The sequence below is a fragment of the Botrytis byssoidea genome (assembly GCF_014898295.1).
Source record: "Botrytis byssoidea strain MUCL 94 chromosome Unknown BBYS_004, whole genome shotgun sequence".
In the NCBI taxonomy this organism is placed as follows: domain Eukaryota; kingdom Fungi; phylum Ascomycota; class Leotiomycetes; order Helotiales; family Sclerotiniaceae; genus Botrytis; species Botrytis byssoidea.
Window position 1 is genome coordinate 605786 of NW_024065845.1, and position 19746 is coordinate 625531.

At 41.6% G+C, this 19746-nt stretch overlaps 4 protein-coding genes across 4 annotated transcripts; 2 read left to right on the top strand and 2 right to left on the bottom strand.

The window, feature by feature from the left end:
* Window positions 1–274: 274 nt before the first annotated feature.
* On the top strand, window positions 275–3006 carry EAE97_002291 (uncharacterized protein; the record flags this gene model as incomplete). The annotated part of the gene is made up of 5 exons (XM_038872802.1): window positions 275–443; window positions 494–1140; window positions 1217–1312; window positions 1371–1917; window positions 1970–3006. 5 exons carry the CDS (start codon window positions 275–277, stop codon window positions 3004–3006), a joined length of 2496 nt encoding a protein of 831 aa, XP_038736008.1.
* A 606-nt stretch (window positions 3007–3612) lies between these two features.
* Window positions 3613–5490, bottom strand: EAE97_002292 (uncharacterized protein; the record flags this gene model as incomplete). The annotated part of the gene is made up of 1 exon (XM_038872803.1): window positions 3613–5490. One exon carries the CDS (start codon window positions 5488–5490, stop codon window positions 3613–3615), a length of 1878 nt encoding a protein of 625 aa, XP_038736009.1.
* A 3197-nt stretch (window positions 5491–8687) lies between these two features.
* Window positions 8688–9749, bottom strand: EAE97_002293 (uncharacterized protein; the record flags this gene model as incomplete). The annotated part of the gene is made up of 1 exon (XM_038872804.1): window positions 8688–9749. One exon carries the CDS (start codon window positions 9747–9749, stop codon window positions 8688–8690), a length of 1062 nt encoding a protein of 353 aa, XP_038736010.1.
* Window positions 9750–15236: 5487 nt separating this feature from the next.
* On the top strand, window positions 15237–15594 carry EAE97_002294 (uncharacterized protein; the record flags this gene model as incomplete). Its single annotated transcript, XM_038872805.1, has 3 exons — window positions 15237–15252; window positions 15273–15303; window positions 15342–15594. The coding sequence occupies 3 exons, from the start codon at window positions 15237–15239 to the stop codon at window positions 15592–15594; spliced, it is 300 nt and encodes a 99-aa protein (XP_038736011.1).
* Between the last annotated feature and the right edge of the window lie 4152 nt (window positions 15595–19746).

The following is a 19746-nucleotide window of genomic DNA, read 5'->3' on the forward strand; positions in this document are numbered from 1 at the left end:
TGATCTTTACTCTTCTCAAGTAGATTCTACATTTGAAATAATCAATTTATCTCTCTTCTTCTTCTCAACGCTTTCCTTGTCTTTACTCTATCTCTTGGGTTTCAAGATAGAATTGTCTGCTTGATATCAAGGTAAACGACATATATTGACACGAATAACGAAATCAAGATATCACGACCACTATCACGACCACGACCACAAACAACCACAACTACAATTGCAACCACAATAACCTCAACCCACCCCCTAAAATCATCCCACAAAAAACTCAAATATGCCTGGAGAAATCATAGATAGACCAAATCCTCAAGCTTTGGATTCCAATATACCTGGTTCGGCAACGGTCAATGATTTAGCAGTCAAATTGGAAAAGTTACAAATCCCCGATGATGATTTAAGAGGACTTGAGGATTTTCGTAGAGCTAGCAATTATATTGCTGCTGGTAAGCAATGCAAAAGCAATATCACTATACCCAAGCTAATATCTTCATAGCTATGATTTTCCTTTCCGATAATGCTTATCTGGAAAGAGATCTCACATTTGATGATATTAAACCAAGACTTTTGGGTCATTGGGGAACATGTCCTGGTCTTACTTTGGTTTATGCTCATCTCAACTATCTTACGAAAAAGAATGATCTTGACATGATATATGTTGTTGGACCTGGTCATGGAGCTCCAGCAATTCTTTCTTCCCTCTGGTTAGAAGGTACCTTGGCAAAATTCTATCCCAAATATTCCAACAACAAGCAAGGTCTTCACAACCTCATTACTGGTTTCAGTACACCATCTGGCTTTCCTTCTCACATCAGTGCCGAAGTTCCAGGTTCGATCCATGAAGGTGGAGAACTTGGATATGCTCTCTCGGTAGCTTTTGGTGCTGTGATGGATAACCCAGATTTGGTAGTTGCGTGTGTGGTTGGTGATGGTGAGGCCGAATCGGGTCCAACAGCTACCGCATGGCATGCAGCTAAATACATTGATCCTGCGGAATCTGGTGCGGTTATTCCAATTGTTCATGTGAATGGCTTCAAGATTTCTGAGAGAACGATATACGGTTGTATGGATGATAAGGAATTGGCATCTTTATTTACTGGTTATGGATATCAATGTCGATTTGTTGAGGACTTGGAAGATATCGTAAGTTGACTCCTCGGAACTTGGGAGAATTGTGCTGTAGAGTCGTGTTGAGGAAATCATACTAATCGTACATTAGGATCGTGATATGGCAACAAGTATGCAATGGGCTATTGATGAAATTCGTAAGATTCAAAAAGCTGCCAGATCTGGAAAGCCAATTATGAAACCAAGAGTAATTTCCCCATTGCTAAATCAAAATATATATATATATATATACTAACATCACATAGTGGCCAGTAATCATCATGAGAACTCCTAAAGGATGGAGTGGTCCAAAGATTGTTGATGGAGAATATGTTGAAGGGTCATTCCATGCCCATCAAGTTCCTCTCATGGCTGTTAAATCAAATAAAGATCAACTTGCTGATCTTCAAAAATGGCTTTTATCATACGGACCAGCGAAATTATTTACGGAATCTGGTGATGTCGTCGACTCTGTCAAGGCAATCATCCCACCCGAACATAAAAAACTCGGTCAGAGACCAGAAACATACAAAAACCATGAAGTATTAAAAGTACCAGATTGGAAAAAGTATGGTGTTGAAAAAGGAACAGAAGTTTCTTGTATGAAAGCCATTGGTGATCTTATTGATCAAACTTTGGTTGATAATCCAAAATCCCTTCGACTTTTCTCTCCAGATGAACTCGTCAGTAATAAACTTGACGCAGTATTTAAGCATACAGGACGAGATTTTCAATGGGATGAATTTTCACATGCTCAAGGCGGAAGGGTTATTGAAATTCTTAGTGAACATACATGTCAAGGTTTTCTTCAAGGTATGAGCTATTTTTCTCGTCTTTCCTTTTGCATCATACTCATCATTTCTAGGATATACTCTCACCGGACGTACTGGAATCTTCCCGTCTTATGAATCTTTCCTTGGTATAATTCATACCATGATGGTTCAATATAGTAAATTCAACAAAATGGCTCGAGAAACTCGTTTCAGAGCCGACCTCTCATCTCTCAATTATATCGAAACCAGTACATGGACTCGTCAAGAACATAATGGATTCTCGCATCAAAACCCCTCATTCATCGGTGCAGTCCTAAATCTCAAACCCACAGCTGCAAGAGTTTACTTACCACCCGATGCAAATACTTTCCTCTCAACAATCGCCCACTGCCTCAAATCAACCAACTACATCAACCTAATGGTGGGATCCAAACAACCTCAACCCGTCTTCCTCAGTCCCGAAGAAGCAAACAAACATTGTCAAGCCGGCGCTTCGATTTGGAGATTCTGCAGCACGGACGATGGACTGGACCCCGATGTTGTCCTCGTAGGCATCGGTTCCGAACTCATGTTTGAAGTCGTGGTGGCCGCCGCCTTGCTCCGTAAGAAGTATCCGGAGTTGAGAATCAGAGTGGTCAATGTCACGGATCTGATGATTCTGGAAGCGGAAACCTTGCACCCGCATAGCTTGACCCGCGAGGAATTTAATAGTTTGTTTACTGAGGATAAACCTATTCATTTCAATTATCATGGGTACAGTAATGAGATTAAGGGATTACTTTTTGGGAGACCAAATTTGGAGAGAATGAGTATCGCATGTTATAAGGAGGAGGGATCGACGACTACGCCGTTTGATATGATGTTGAGGAATGAGGTTAGTAGGTATCATGTTATGGAAGCGGCAATTAAGGGTGGAGCAAAGGGGAATAAAAAGGTGGCGTTGGAGATGACGGGGTGGTTGGGTGAGATTAGAGGGAGTAGGAGTAGAGTTGGAGAATATATTTTGAGAGAGGGGAGGGATCCGGAGGGGACTTTTGATGTGCCGAGGTTTGAGGGGACGGTGTTTGGGAAGGATGTTGGGGTGGAAACGAAGGATGGAGGGAAGGAGGATGGGTTTTTTGTTAATTAAGGGGGGAAGTGATGGTGAGATGGAGATGAGGATGAGGATGAGATGGGTATGATGAATGTTCGCCTAATACTATGTATAATCTTATAACACAGAGATCAAAAATATGAATTATAATATCTTTCCTTTCACACATCATCTCCTCATTTTACCCTTCTACCGCCAGCGAACCTTCCAACACTCGAAATCCTTCTCCATCTGCTCCAACATGAGTTTTTTTCACAACAGTCTATCCCTCTAAATGTCCCAAAACCAGTTATGGTTTATAAACATCTATAACCGGGTCCGCCGAATCAATGTGGTCGAGCTGCACCATCCTCATATTCCCCAGCCCAACCAATCTCTCAAAGAGACTCCTCGACAACTGCGCCGCAAACTCATTACTCCCCCACGATTTAACCCCCAGCCACGCTGTCCTCTTCACCGCCTCTCCATACAAAACCACATGAGCTTGCTCACACGTAAGCGGGATAATACAATCCGGTTCTCTGGACGCGGACGCATCATCAAGTACCAACACCTGGGGTTTGAACCTCATATCGCGCAGCGCTGCAGAATTATTGCACGTGGAGATGATGATTTTGGTATGGGTGTTTCTGACCACTTCTTCTATTTCGTCGATTCCTTCTTTGACAAAACATTCTGCGGCGACGGGTTTGCCTTCTCTGACTCGTTGGAGCGTTGCGAGCGAAGGTGATCCTCAATATCATCTTTAACATCAGCCATACCTTCACCTAGTATGAACCTTTGAAGGATTCGTCCATAAGTATCGTCCTTAGCTTTATTCTCAGCAATCATACCAATGGCTTTAAGTTGCCGTGTCATAGCAAGGTGATTGTTCAAGACCTTCAGTTGAACATCGACTTTGCTTCCTACGTGAAACTTTCTTTGCTTACCATGAGGCATAATGAAAGAAATGACGAACTGCTTATTCTTCTCGGCCACGAGAACTTGAGCGGTCCATTCTATGCTATTGATACCGTCAATGACAACGTCCTGAACGGCAACCTTACCTTCGCTGGAACCATAGATGACTTGCTCGCCTTTGTTCTGCTCTGGCACGTTAGTTTCAATAATTTCTTGGCTATTGGTGATGTCAGTAGTACCTGAAGAGGCTTCATCATCTTCTACCTTTGAGGTTTCATCAGCTTCAATCTTGTCTTTGTGATTTTCCAAATCAGCAATAGAGTCTTCAGCTGTTACGCACCTCCCATATCTAACCAGAAATCGAGTCCCTCCAGTAATTGAAGGGAAGGGCAACTCCCCATCACTTGGGATGTCAAATCCAAGTTGAACATAATCATTCTTTACATACCTTACAATTGCTTCATATGTTCGATCCCAATGATAGTATTGCTCGTTTAGCTTGATTGAGGCTGCGACATCATGAATAACAGCGGTGCTGAACACAATTTCCCACTCTGTCATTGAGCCAAAGTTGTTTCTTGCGTTGTGTGTAACATATCTTTGGATCCCGTTCTCGCTCCTTTCAGCGGGTATCTCGGCCATCCAAGGTTCATGAGGAAGGAATTTTGTCGGATTCGTGTACCAATCCTTGAATCGTCGACCTAAAGTCTCCGTTACATGGCCATTGAATATCAGCCATAACCCTTGTTGTGAACAAACTGCGACTCTATGTTTCCAGTACGCATCCAGATCATCGCTAAAGTTTCCAAAGTTTCGAACTAAAGTAAACACAAAGTTACTCTTTTTCAAAGTTATTTGAAGCTTCAAAGCTCTAACTTCGCTGTCGTTGTTGGGTGTGCAACCATCGCGAAGTCTCCGTGGTGATATGCGACCTTTTAAGATAAAGTTCAAAGCGAAGAACCCTGCTCCAGCCTTTTCATTAACATTGTCGTCAGATTTTTCATTCAATACTCCTCTTCCAAATTTGTATAACTCTACTGCTTGGTCAAAGGTAAGACCAGGTGTGTCCAGTACATCAGCAAACGCGGATTGAATATCAGCTATGCTCCAGTTAGCAGGATTCTTGCCTCCAAAAGTCAAATGCTTGAAGAGGCAGTCATCTGGTGTTTGGACGGTAGAATCAGCACTAGCCAGAGTGAAGTTATGCACATGAAAACTGATCGCATATTCGTCCATGTGGATAATGAGCTTCGGAACCTGGGACGACAAATCAAAGTTTGCAGAAAGCTTGTCAAAAAGTATTGGAGTCGTACTCTCCTCTATACTATCAGTAGATTCAATCGGATGAATAACTACTATTACCTTTTTGGACCTGTTTCTCTGACTAAAATAGGGGCCAGAGGGTCTGTCCCTTCCACTTACCGGTCTAGTTGAATCTTCTTTGAAGAGAATCAGGTCTTCTGAAACCCGACTCGAAGAGGAAGTTCCTTTACTACCTTTTCGTACATTAGGTTTCTTTGCAGATCCAACATTGGGTCCAGCGCTGGCAGGAGTTCTAATTCTCCAACTTTCTTCCTCATTACCCTTCTTAGGGGCCTGATTGTTCTTTGGAGGAACCATCTTTTGAAGAGAAGGTGGGAGGAGGTTCAAAATTTTATAGCTTCTGACGCCGCTAGAGGAGTGAGAAACTCAATAAAGAGAGACTCAGAAAGAAGAACTCAATCAAGAGCTCCTCTTTCGTTGGTTTGTGGACTCGAAAGACCACAGCGAGACTACTACCGAAGTGAGTAGTCTCAAGGAAGAATTTAGTATGTGTAAAAAACAAATACTACTGATCATAGACCAGTTGGGGGGGAGAGAGTGCGCACCAACTTATGCCCCGAAGAAGCACAAGTGGTGTAAAAGAAAAGTAGAAGGGTATGAGTCGAGGAACATCTATTGAGAAGATGGGCTAGTAAATATTCAGCATGGAATTGAGCGAGAAATATGAGATGGGGTAGGTATCTTGATGATGAAGAGATTGCGCATCATGATCAAGTCCTTTGCTTGAAGGATATTCATTGTCTGATTTGAACTAGAGAATTGGGGAATGAAATAGTATGGTATGGGATCATTGCATATTCGAACATGAATACAAAATCCATCATTCATCATATATCGTATATCAGATAAACCCAAGATCCTCGCGTTTCTTAGGTAACCCTGATCGTAATCGATCTTGAGACAACTTCGACAACTTCGACATTGGGAATCCACAATATCGAAGAAGACATAGATCGATCGAATCTTTGCAAAACGGAATGTCGCATATTGTATGTCTCATATCGTTTATGGAAGTATTGAAGAAGGAGAAGAAGGAATCACAAGTAACTTACAGTTTTTATCTGAAATGACGATCCAACTGAGTTGCACTTCAAGATGATATCGTGTTTGTTGCAAAGTAAAAGAAAAAATCTTTTCGGGAAACAGAAATTGAAATTTAAAATTCGTAAAGAGAGGATCGTGGAATCGAAATCGAAGCGATATTTGTGCGTCACGTGGTGTTAATACATAGGCAGCCTGGAGGTAGGTAGCTACTGACTTTTGTGGAAGTGAATATATTTGAAGACTATTTCTCTCTTGAGGAAAAATGAAAGAAACCATATGCGAAAATACGCTTTGCCAAGTATTTAATATCGTTTATAAATATATAAGCATCTACAGCCCCGTCCCGTATTATCTATCACCTATCACCCATCTCAAAGTAAAGTAAAGTAAAGTACGTAAAGCCAGCCCAGATGCTCATAGGAATAACTACCTAGTACCTACCTACCTAGTATATTTCCCTTCTATCTTCACTTCCATCTTCACTTCCATCTTCACCTCACCTCACCTCCCTCCCACTTCCATATCACCTATATCACATATCACCCATCACCCATCACCCATCACCCAGCAAACCCCAGCTCTTACTAAAACCCCCAATTTACTTCTAGACAGGAGGTACCCGACATAATGTATCTCCACCTACTAGTATATCTACCTACCTAGTATATCTACCTACCTACCTACCTACCCAGCATCCCAACATTCCAGCATTACGAATATTAGCAATCGAATTACTAACTACTACCTACTACCTACTACCTAGAGAGGTAGATTTCATCGAATGAATGCTGGAATGATATATATATACCTAGTATATGAATTTATACCACGACATGATAATCTCATCCTCACTCTCCCTCTCTCCTCCGATTTAGCTTGCTCCCACCTTGTTATTCCTATCATCTCTAGATGATTATTACCACCACTACCACCACCATCACCACCACTGTTACATACTCATAATACAATCTCGCACCTCTCATCTCTCATCTCTCCAACCTCTTCGCACCCACTTCCCTCATCACCCTCATCACCCTCATCACCCTCATCACCCTCCCTTCCATCCATCCATCCCCTCACCCATCCCGTACCATCCCGTACCATACCATCCCCCGCAAAATCACACCCACGTTCACTCACATCCACAATCACACCCACAATCCACACTCACTTCAAACTCACTCGCATCAGTCTCAGTCTCACTCTCATCAAAGTATCACAAAGTATCAAAAAGTTTTTTTTTTGTATTCGTATTTATATTTATATCTCATAATCGCTGATACCTAACACTGGTACCCCACACAACTACCTAGTAGTATTATATATCTCGCTTTCACTGACCTCCTCCCCTCACACACAATACCCAATGCTAATATTCTCACTTCCATTCCTCATCCTGTTCATCTCATCTCATCCAATATTCTCTCCCCTCCCCAACCCAAACAGACAAGCCCGTGCTCATATACATACAAGACTTGTTTAACCTGGTATCATTGCCATTGCCATTGCCATATGCCACGAGTAAGTGAGGTAGGTACAAAAAAGTACCACTCAACAAAGACCTCAAAATAAAAAAACAAATGAAGGATAAAAAACCTCAACTCCTTTATATCATATTTTTCCCTAATCCCCCGGCCAAGCCATCCATTCCATAATTTCCCATTCCCAATCCAGATCATCCAGCCTTGGTATAAAAATTCCCTCTTGATTCTCCTTTCCGTCCACATCAAACAAATCACATAATTACTTCCATTCCATTCCATCAACTGGTCATTCATAATGAATCGATCCAAGTCAATTCACCGAATCAGAGAATCGTATTCATCTCTATCCTTCCAAGCCATGCCAAAGGAAATCATCGTCACCCGCATCATCATGGTATATATATACTGTAAAATAAAAATAAAAAAAGAACCTTTGTAACAGAAATCTCTGCCACACACACGCACACAACCTTTAAATTAAAAAAAAATGGTATATACTTGAAGAGAAGTGAAAGTCAAGTAACTTTTTGCATCACCATCTCATCCACCACCCAAGCCGAAGACCCGATAAGTTTGGAAAGAATCGGGTAAATGTGTAGCCCGAGACCATCCGAAAAAAACGGTACCAACACGGCATACAAATTAACCGACGGGAAGAAAACGCCAAAACCAAAATCAAATGCAGTTTTAAATGCATTCAATATACATTTGCCACTCTTCTTTCTTCCTTTGCATCCAATGAGAACAGATTGGAAGCCAAGAATTGCCAAAAGAATCGAGATACGATGAGATGTGGAGAAGCATTTCATGCAGTATTCCAAAATATGCAATACAACCTGCATATGCTGAAAGCATAGACTGGTGCGGGGAGAGGAAATCGGTGATCCAGACGCAAAAGTTATGGTTCTGTACAACTCTAGTTTGTTTTGAAGACCCCATAACTGGTAAGATATTAAGAATTGCCAATTAAATCATGTCTCCCGATGCTGCTTGAGCTAATATATCCAAACGATTGGGACGTTTGGATCTGGTAGGTAGAGTTTGGAAATCTGTTTGGGTAGGCGAAGGACCCGATCCCATTTGAGTGTAGAATGAGTCTTGTTGGGGTTGAAATTGTTGTTGATCCTTTAAATCGAATGCAGGGATCTCAGAAGTCAAGATTCGAGATGGCATCCTAGGTCTTGGAGATTGCAAGTTGTGGATTGATGGAGAAGCTTTCTTTTGTACTCTGGCAGGCATGGTAAGTGTCGACTTTCCATTCAATCTACCACTCGATGGTGCGCTGCTCGATGCAGATCTAGGCTTGTCCTTGTAATGAGTATCAAGATGTTGCTTCATGTTGTCCGCTCGGGTAAATTTCTTCATACATCCAGTAAATGTGCAGCACACCATTTTCTCGGCGGTATGAATCTTAGCATGCCGAGATGCATGACCGGAGGTGGTGAAAGTTTTGGTGCAGTTGTGCATATCCTTGTATCGACACGAGTAGCGTTTTCCAGGTCCACGTTCAGTAACTCCTGGGTAAGAAGCATCCTCATGATAATATTGTTCGTCGGGGTATTGTTGTACGTTTGTTGATTGATAAGGTTTTTGTGTGGAGTAAGGACGATATTCGTCCATGGAATTACGCTCATAAAATGGGGTTTCCTTTCCGTATTGCTCGGTGAAAGAATGATTTCTTCCATGAGCGTTGGGTGTAAAGGTTGGGGTAAGTGGTGACCGTGCTTCATACGAATCGTAAGAATCCGAGCGTAATAAACTTGGGACCGAATTAAGACTTGTGATCGAAGCGTTGGAATTCGTTCGAACCATGTGAGGAGAGCTTGGTGGGTAAGATTTTTGAGGGAATCTTTGCGATGCATATGAATCGTATGAAGGTTGTCTGAAAGGCAATTGTGGTAATTGTGATTGCGATTGAGATTGTGGTACGGGAGAGGGAGTTATCTCCGTCGTGGAGGAATTTAATAAGGAAACTTCGCGACCCGAGGAATCTCTACCCTTCATGCTAGGTCTTCTTGAGGAAGCCATTGTGATGAATCTGGTGGAATGCGAATTGAATTGGAATTCGTATTAGTAGTGTGAGAAGAATTACAAAAATTCTACTATTAATTAGAGGAGATGAAAGATTGAAGCTACTTTATTGAACAATGATATTCGAATTTGAAGTAGACAATCTCGAGTACATGTAAAAGTGGGAGGTAAGAGGATATCGATGATGGGTGTGTTGAGTTGAATTGGTATGGTTCAAATTCTCAATTACAAGCATATAAATATGATTGATTGATTGATTGACGAGGAAAGATATAGGATTGAGTCAATATATCTATTTCAAAGTAGGTTGACAGTAAGAACTCCTCAATAGTTTGAGTAGAAGTCTGATGAAGGAGGTGGAGAGATAGATAGCGAGGTAGCGAGGTAGTAACTATCAGCGATAATGGAATTGTACCGTGGATGCGTTTGACGGTCGTGAGGTGATGAAAAGTCGAGATAATCTTCTGATGGTAGGTAGAGTAAGTGTTGATAGGAAGGATATCTTTTATATCGTAAGCAAAGAATTGAGAGACCTCTCGTCGACTTTGATTTCTTTTGGATGTGAATTGAACGTTGTTCTTCAAAGAAGAGATAATAAGTAAATTTCTCAGAGATATATTTTTCGGAATATAAAGAGGTGAGGGGATGGTTGGGTCATTGATAAGATGGGATTCCTAAGAAAGATATGGGATTTGGCTTTGGGACGTATTACACATGGGTCCCTTTCCTTAGAGTCAAATGTGCCTGAGCAGTTGATGAAATTTTTTTAATTTTTTTAATTTTTTTTTACTTTAGTTTCTTTTTATTTTTTTTATTCCAATTTTAATGTGGATAAGTGGGAGTGGAAACTGGGATTAAGAGAATGACCAGGGATGACTAGGGATGAATAATGAAGGGTCAAATCGAAAAGGGTTCAAGGAAGGGGAAGGGTTCAAAAATCAAAAAATGTTGGAAATATTGGTGGGGCACAGAAATGGGAAAGTGGGAATCTGATGAATATTATCCCTAAAGAATACAAGGGGGAGAAAAAGAAATTCCCCAGAAGGGTTTGTATTATGTCATGTGCGTAGTATTATGGTGTGGTATTATGGTGTGGGTGTGTGTGTGTGTATGTGTATGTGGTATAGTATGTGATATGATATACGGTAGCGGTAGCGGTAGTATATAACTATACTAAATACCTAGGCAATAATATAAATCAGTGTACCAAGTTAATAAGTAGCGTCTCTTTCGTATATTATGTCTTTTTTTTTCTTTCTGGTAAAGGTTTCGACCGGGGTCCTGGGAAACAAGAGGATACGGTACATATATGACAATCTTTACCCAAGCCAGAGGATGAAGAATGCCAACTTGACTGCGTTGGGTTTAAGCACAAAATTAGAAGCCATTAGATAGGCAGGTAAATCGATGAGTAGGGCCTAAGCCCGATAGCAACTTCGATGCATCGGAAACCCTATTCTGGATGTGAGATGTAGGTGAAATGTAGTAAGATGTAGGTAAGATGTAGGTACTTGACTGCTGGTCAACTACTCACAAAATGATAGATTTCGATGTCGTCCTTCTGGGTACAGTATCGACTTTCAACCTTAACCGTCAAACGAATCCATACAAACACGCCTTGATGCACGGCCTTCCTGTACGAGTGCTGTACTGCGTATATTCAATCAGATGCATAAGAAGGAACCTACATGATGGATGTTCATTTTCCCATGCTACACATCACGATCCATCTACCCAGTCACCCAGCCACCCAGCCCAATCACTCATTCTGCCTGAGTACCCGGGCAGGCACAGACAGACTGACGGACGGAAGAAGTATAACCATCAAGCCGTCTAAATCCCGACCGATGATTATTTTAATCCGAGCTATCGTACTTCGCTACTCGTTAGCTATCTAGTATCTAGCATCTAGTCATCGTTGCCAATCGTTGTTAATCATTGCTAACCATCCTCCCGAGCCATCATGCTAAAACGTTGCTAATCGGACTAAATCCATTTGACATATCGTAACCATTACAACTTTACCACTCGATCCCCAACCCAGAACCTCTTCCCTTCCCTTCCCAGTTCCAACTTTTCTTCATCCATCCATCCATTTATCTATCTATCCATCTATCTATTCCCAAGCAGCTAATCCCCAACGAAACGAATTTTAATTCCCAAGCACCCTTTTAATCTTTCTACTTCACACACCAACTCACGCCCTAGAGATACTATACTATAACCCATTGGTCCCGTGCTCTATTTTTCTCACCCATTTAAACTCTCATCTAAGATCTCCCAAGTCAATAGTAAGAAAAGTTAACTTTTTGAACACCAAGTTATAATAATGATAATAAGGCAATTACTACAAATATTTTCCTGAGTCAGTATCTAGCATCTCGTAAAAATTCCCCCCCCCCAAAAAATAAAAAAACCAGGGTCATATCACCATTACCATTTCCCAATGCCGAAATATCCCATCATATTATCTTTTCTCCCCGACGTCCCAGTAGATGAAAGGCGATGTTCCACTCCACTTTGTTCCTAAAACATTGCGATGGCGTCTCCGCCGTACAAAGCACATGTGGTACAGCATTCATCTTTTCTTCTTCCCCGTCGTTAAAGTATAATGCTTAGATAGACACCTAGTATTTAGGCATTTAGGTTAGCTATAATGTATATATAGTAAAAGTAAATATATGGAGATCTGGTAGATATACATTTTGCTACTTGCGTGAATATTCTCGCGGCGTTTTGATAATACCTTACAACACACACACATACACGTATAATGGATGATACTTTTCATTACATTACAAAGCGCAATCCATTCTCTTCACGAGCGTACCAGAGAGTGAAAAGTTAAGCCATGAAGAATGAAGTCATCATGTTTCAGTGTATTGGCCCCGTCATAGATACATATGAGCCAAGGGATAAAAATAAGATAAATTTGCCTCTAAGAAGCATCCGTCCATCCGTCTATCTAGGTATTCACTCATGATAAAAAATTCTCTAGCACATACCAATCTACTAAAATCCAAACCCATACCATACTATCGGAAAATATGAAATTCAATCATCGTTAACCTAACGTATTCGTATCCCCCAGTTGAAACCACCAACTAGTCGAACCGCACGAAACTTTCCCATCTTAAATATCCTCTTGTCCATAGCTAAGTCCTCCGTAACCCAGGTATATCTAACTTTCCCACTACACCCCTCCCAGCCCTTTTCCAAAGATCTCACAGGCTGACATGGTAGATCTCTGTATTTATCTCAGCTAGACCCCTAGATCTACCTCGCCAACGGACCGGTACACCATACCCATTACCTAGGTCCCGAATTTTCTTTTCCTCCTTCCTTCCTTCCTTCCCTTCCACCTGCTTCTATGCCAGGGGCCCACTTTCCAAGAAATTCTTGTTCGTCGCTCATCTCGTCTCGTTGATCTGTCTGGTCAGTTTCCGTTTTGCTCCCTCGTTGCGTTGATCCGTTTGGTCAGTTTCTTTCCATTTTGCTCCCTCGTCCTCGCACCAAACACATACACATACATCTCAAACAGGGTCCGCCTGAAAACGAGACGAGACGAGACGGGAGAGCTCTCGCACGTACGTCCTCACATTCCCGCTTCTCTATCACTTATCACATGTATCACCAATTCTCCGTACCACCCTACGAAATATACCTCCCCACACACACACACACATACATACACACATGTAATCTGTACCACATAAGGCTCTCGGGATCATCATATCATATCATCTCACCCATTCACCTCCTCTCACCCCTATCCATATTCCTCCGTGCTCAATCCTCACCAGCTCCCCCACGCGCGAAAGCCTTTTTTCTTTTTCCTTTTCCACCAAGGATGCGCAAAGACGGATTTCCGCATCCGCTTTCATACATATGCATACAACACTCATCCTCTTTACCGTGCGAGCCTGTCTGCGAGCGGAGATATCTCCTTCGTTGTATCGTATCCCGTGTGACCTGTACAGTACAGCCTAGATGAAACTGTGAGTTTGAAAATATCGGTTGATGCAATATTGCCTCTTGTTACACAGTCTTTTTTTTATGTCCTTCGTAGATCCGAGGATGCATATGCTATGCTATGCTATGCTATGCTATGCTCTCATTGCCTGTTATTTGAATGATAGATTATATCGGGTGGGTTTTATCAGTAACTCAGACCCCTCTGTTATGGGTTTGGGTTCTTAAATACATATATATGTCATATTGAGTACCAATTGAATTGATTACTAAAGTCATTTACTTGCATTGCACATGATGTAAAATCCTTTCGAGATCATCTACAAACGATTTACATCACCTCGTCGTCGCGAAAAACATCGTGATTTTTTCTTCCTACCTATATCGTGCCCATCTTGACGTTGACGTTGAAGTTGAAGTTGAAGTTTCTCGCCCGCCTTCAATTAATCAAAAAACTCCGATAGGTAGATAGGAGCGACGGACTCATCTCCGCCTCTGCCCCACGCCAAATGATCGTAGATAATGATGCTTTCTCGCCTTCGACTCTACATCACGATTGTGTAACTTGTGCGGACCACAACTCTTGCCAACTTTTTTTGTTTAATTTTGGAAAGAAACTTCCTCTTCACATATATGCGTTCAACAATCACCTATTGTCATACAAAGTCAAAGACCCTACCATGTGTGTTTGAATTTATCTCTCCTATGCTTTGAGTCATATTCCAGGATGTAGTAAATTGTGGCGGAGAGATTCCTCCGTTGTATTTGGTGATTTCATCTCTCTCTCTCTCTCTTTCTCTCAATGTCGAGAAATTTATCGATGTTTGAATTTTGGTGGTTGACCCTTCATCATCCATCAGGCTTTCAAATCACTCACTAATCGACAGCCTATACAAACACAAGAGCTTGTACAACATACAACATTCAATCCACAACATACAACATCTCCAAAAACCAGAAAAACCAAATCCCGGTAGAAAACCCCCGAGCGGGTACGTACTTACAGAGTGACAACCTACATGACCCAAAGTAGGAAATACTACTTGAAATGGTATAGCAACAAAATGATTAGATGCGGATGACTGCCTGCTTGTTCAGTCATCCGCAATTTGGGGGACCCGTTGCTCCATCAGCCAGGAACAAGAAGCTTGGACTTTGACATGGTATGAAAGGTATCTGTTGCGTCGATAGATAAACTAAGCCGATGATGCCGAAACGCGCACGCACTCGTTAACTTTAGCTTAGGGATTGAGGTTTCTGGGCAGCGGACCCTTTAAAGTTTTTTTTAATGAAAAGGGAAGAGGTGTGTGGATGTGTGGATGGATGGATGTATATATGTGTGTGTGTGCTGTTGTATTGTGTATCTATCTGTATGTTATGATTTTTCGCGAGTATTCTTGAAATTGTCTACTTGGCTAAGTATTCTTCAGACGCCACCCAAGAACGGTGAATAATTCATCAGTAAGTGCCGTAGATCTTGGGAGTTTTATGATGAGGATGATTTGAATCAAGATGAATCCAGATCAAAGTAATTTCCATAGATATTAGGCACGGCGGACGGAGATGAAAAGGATCAAAAGTTAAAATGTTATGTAAGAAATGAAGTTATCCATAAAGTGACTTATGTGATCGATCTCCCTCTCCTACTCCGACTCAGAGAATCAAAAATATAAAAAAAACGAGTCGAGACAAAAAGAGTCACAATAATGTCTCTCATTATACTCTCCACCCCAAGCCCAAGATGGAGATAGGCAGATATCCAAACATGGGATTCTGCAATTCCCCTGACGTCACACGGACAAAAGTCGATCGAGAAAACGGGTGTATCATCGTGGATATGGAGAAGCTTAACACACTCGCATACATATGAGCAATGAGCATCATGCATATGAGGGGTTTCGTTTTGAATCAGGATATCAGGGGAGCAGGGGAGCAGTGGAGCAGAGCAGGAGACCAGGATATTTTTATATCCCTAGTCGGGGAGGAAGATTACTTGGGCACCTGCTTACAGCTCTTATCCTGGATGAGTATGAGAATGAGAACTTCCCTCGAATCCCTTCCCTAAATTCCCTTTGAAAGCGGTTGGAGAGCGGATCATGGAGTGGAGCATTACTCATCCCCGGTCGCTTCTCGTCCTCTAAACGTGATCTGGTGGAATCGGTGGAGCATGGGCCCTGGAGTTTCCTAGTCAAGACAAGGGATGGTCGGTGTTTAAAGTTCGAATCCTAGTCAGAGTGCGTTCTAGATGATGTTGAAGCTGACAGGGCAGAGCAACGTTAAACCTAATGCGAGCCTCATCGTCGATGCATTTTGAAAATAAGGGTATGATACTCGGAAAATGGTCAGAAAGTCATCGTGATCCGGTGGAGTCCACTCAGTCAATATTGGCTTTACAATAAGATCTACCATTGATTTTCTGATCAAAAGAACGTTTTCATGAGGACCCAAGTACCATGTTTCTAACTCTGCTTGATAACGTGGCATAGTTGGAACTCTGAAGGAGATTCGGTGTGGGTTCGATTAAAAAAATGCGAGGGGATCTTTTATTTTATATCGTCGAAAGATTTTTCTAGAAGCTTGTTTGGAGAAATCGAGATCCCCTATGACGATGATCTGAGTCAAATCCGATTGAAAGAGGAGGACCCGCCCGAGGGAGAAAAAAAAATATTAAAATGATGTACTGGGCGGGACGGATGTTTCATCTAATTTTTTCAATCATCGACGATAGAAGAGAAAAAGAGAAGCTCACCTTCATGGCGTCGATGCGTCGATGAGATGTGATCACATGGTTGCTGAATAATATATGACTAATACAGAAAGGTTGATAGAAATTACCTCAGATATCGTATGATGAGTCTGACGAGTCTGACTGATCCCACTCATACTTCTAAAGTTTGAATTGATTTAATTGATACGAAGTCTCAATTATCCATTAACCTCAATCAGTTGGAAAGTGTCCATGACCCAGTTAAACCGAGTACGACACTGGTACCTAGATATCACACAGATACGATATCCAAGGTTAAAGTAATCTTACGTATCGATCAAGCGTATGTATACTTGATATCAACCACAAGGTATGTGTTTTGGTATGTTTTACGCAAAACCTGCAAAAGCATTCAGTTCAATTCATTGTTCTCAAGCATTTTATACAACATCTAAATAGTATCCTCACACCATATCCTTTCCAACCAATACCAATCTACAAACATTTTTCAAACTCAGCCGTCAACAATCGCATACAAAGCCGAGTGGCACAACCAACCTATAGCGGCTGGGAACTCTTCACGTGTGTATCCCGCAAGATCGCCAGTCGCCAATGCCGATTTAAAACAGATTTATAAGTATACAACATCTACGTACACAACATCTACCACATGCATTTCTGTCACATTTCCATCAATTCTTCTAACGTCTCCCATGTGTGACATTACTCTGCGGAAGTATCTCGGAGGGGATTTGATCAATGTATGGCTGTGAAATTTGGAGTCGCGATAAACTTTACGGAGGTTGTACGTGAGTGCTAAGGTGAACAGACCCTTTATGTATATTGGACCCTTGGAGTTTGAACGGACGGGATGGTATGGACGGGCGGTTTAATTTTATCAATAGGTCGCTCATTCATAAGTATGAATTTCTAGGTTTGCAGATCTATCACCAGTCAAGCTTGTAATGTCTTTCTTATCGATATCACATCCCAAAAGTATCATGAAATCTAAACTCTCTCGAGCCTCTATCATTCAATGGTCCAATGTCTCGGAAAAGAAAAGTTTCTTTCGCGATTTCTCAACAGCTATTCCTCTCCCCTTCTGTCAATGGAATTAAAAAGAAACATGTAATTATCAAAGAGAATACCAACTAGTGTTGTACAAATAATACTACTCAATCTAACATAATTACCCCTCATTTATCCTATTACAACATCCTCCAAACAATTGGTTACATCACACAGCACTACAATGTTGTTACGAAACTACCATCTCCCGCCAATCTGAAGGGTCTTTTAGAGTGACTTGACTAAAGTTCCTTTCCGATCCAAATCGGTACCGAATACCAGGGATTGTGGTAGAGTGTTAGGGTGATGCCGTTCAACATGAATTTACGAACGTGATGTCAAAGAAAGTTGTGTTGCAACGTTGCAACAAGCGGAATGGTGAATTGCTTCCGTCAAGAATTTGACATTGAAAGTTATAACTTATGCGTGTCGATAATAGGTTGTATGTCAAAGTTCTTGGAAGATATACTTTTCGGGTTACAACATAAACAGAGTTTATGTAGTTTGAACAATTTTTTGACTAAATTTTCACGAAATCAATCAACGGCGTGAGCCGTTAAGTATTAGAACGGTGGCGTACTTCATGATGTATATGAATTCGGATGTTCAATATCCAATCATTCTCTTCTCATTGTAACGCTTGATATGTACGCATAAAGAACCCGGCGAAATTATTTTGACGCTGTGTATAAACTAATTTCTCACCACAAATTTCACCGGTCAACTTCGATTTCCAAGCAACTCGACTGATTGTAGTTGAGGTCCCTTTCGATAGTTTGAACTGGTGGCCCGACCCGGGTTTAAGGTAGTTCCATTGATCCTGTCGTTCTTTTTAGGCGTCCATTAGTTAGTATCGTGTTAGTTGATTCATCCTTCAACATCATACTGCATGATATCTATGACTTGGAATATCTCTATGACTTTCCCATATAGGTAAGAGGGACCATTCAGAGGTATGCCGAAAAATGATACGGAACTTGTACTTTTTTGAAGCGTTCTTGGCCTGCATTGGTATGCGAATTGAACTTCTGATTCGGGAGAATCATTGCAGAATCATCCATGTTTACTTCTCTTGTTTCGAGGTATGAATGGATGTGCCTTTTTCTATCTGCAGGAGGCAAATAAGCCATTCATTGGCAATATTATTGCCATTTCAGTATAGCTAATAACAAGTGCAAATATATTTGAATTGCAGGTTTAATTCACCAAGGTCAACTTTTGTTTACTTTGTTGCTTGTGGTATCACGTCATAGTGCGCCGTGCGAATAGATGATGGCCAAGGCAGAATTTCCACATTTGAAAGTTTGGAGGCATATGTGCCCAGTGTTCGTTTCAATAACGTGTATCAAGTGCTCGTCGTCAGTACACTCATATTTACCATAAAGCTTGCTTCGATACTCCCAACTACGTTCAAAGCTTTGATGTGACTGTCAAGGCTCATTCACAAATTCATCAATGTTACAAAAAGTACATCAAGTAGAGTTACAGATTAAAGTAAAATAGGTTAATTAATTTGAAGTTCTGGACCAATTTGTGATCAGTGGTCTCCCCCACAGTGGTTCGATCTCCAACTCCTGGCTTAAACTCTATTTTGTCCACTTCCCAGCCTCCAATCACCAATCACCATCCACCAACCCACGATCCACACAATCAAACTTCAATTTAGACTTTGTTGCTTTTTATCGACTTCTTATTTCTCTTCACTTTATCTATTATCGACTTGATGTCGGTACATATCGTAACATAAAGTCCGATCTCACGGTCCATCCGACCGGTACAATACGTATGTGAAGCTAAAAAAATTAAGTTATATCGGCGCACCACTCTCTCTGACCTATTAATGGTGCGTGCGGTATGCATGGCATTGCATGAGTATCGCCGAACCAATAGTCTCGAATCGGAGTCAGCGTCGGAGTTGGGATCGGAGGCTAAGAGAAGTCAGGCTTGCAGGAGGGTTTTCTTAGTATCGTCGGCGGAGGTAAGTCTAGATGGCGCAGGGACTATTGATGGGTGTAAGCTTCCGATGATGCACGAATGAGGGGATATGCGGCGAGTGCAGATGTTTAGGTGATGGTGGTGGTGGCGCGGAAGATGCGATGATGGGGTTTGGTTAGAGTTTGTAGGTTGGAGTTGCTTGTTTAGGGTTGGTGGGGAGGGTATTGTAGGGGTCGGAGCGGGTTGGGGGATGGGGATTGGGATGGCAATTTGGATGGGAATCTGGACGCGGATGATGATGGAGAGGGAGCG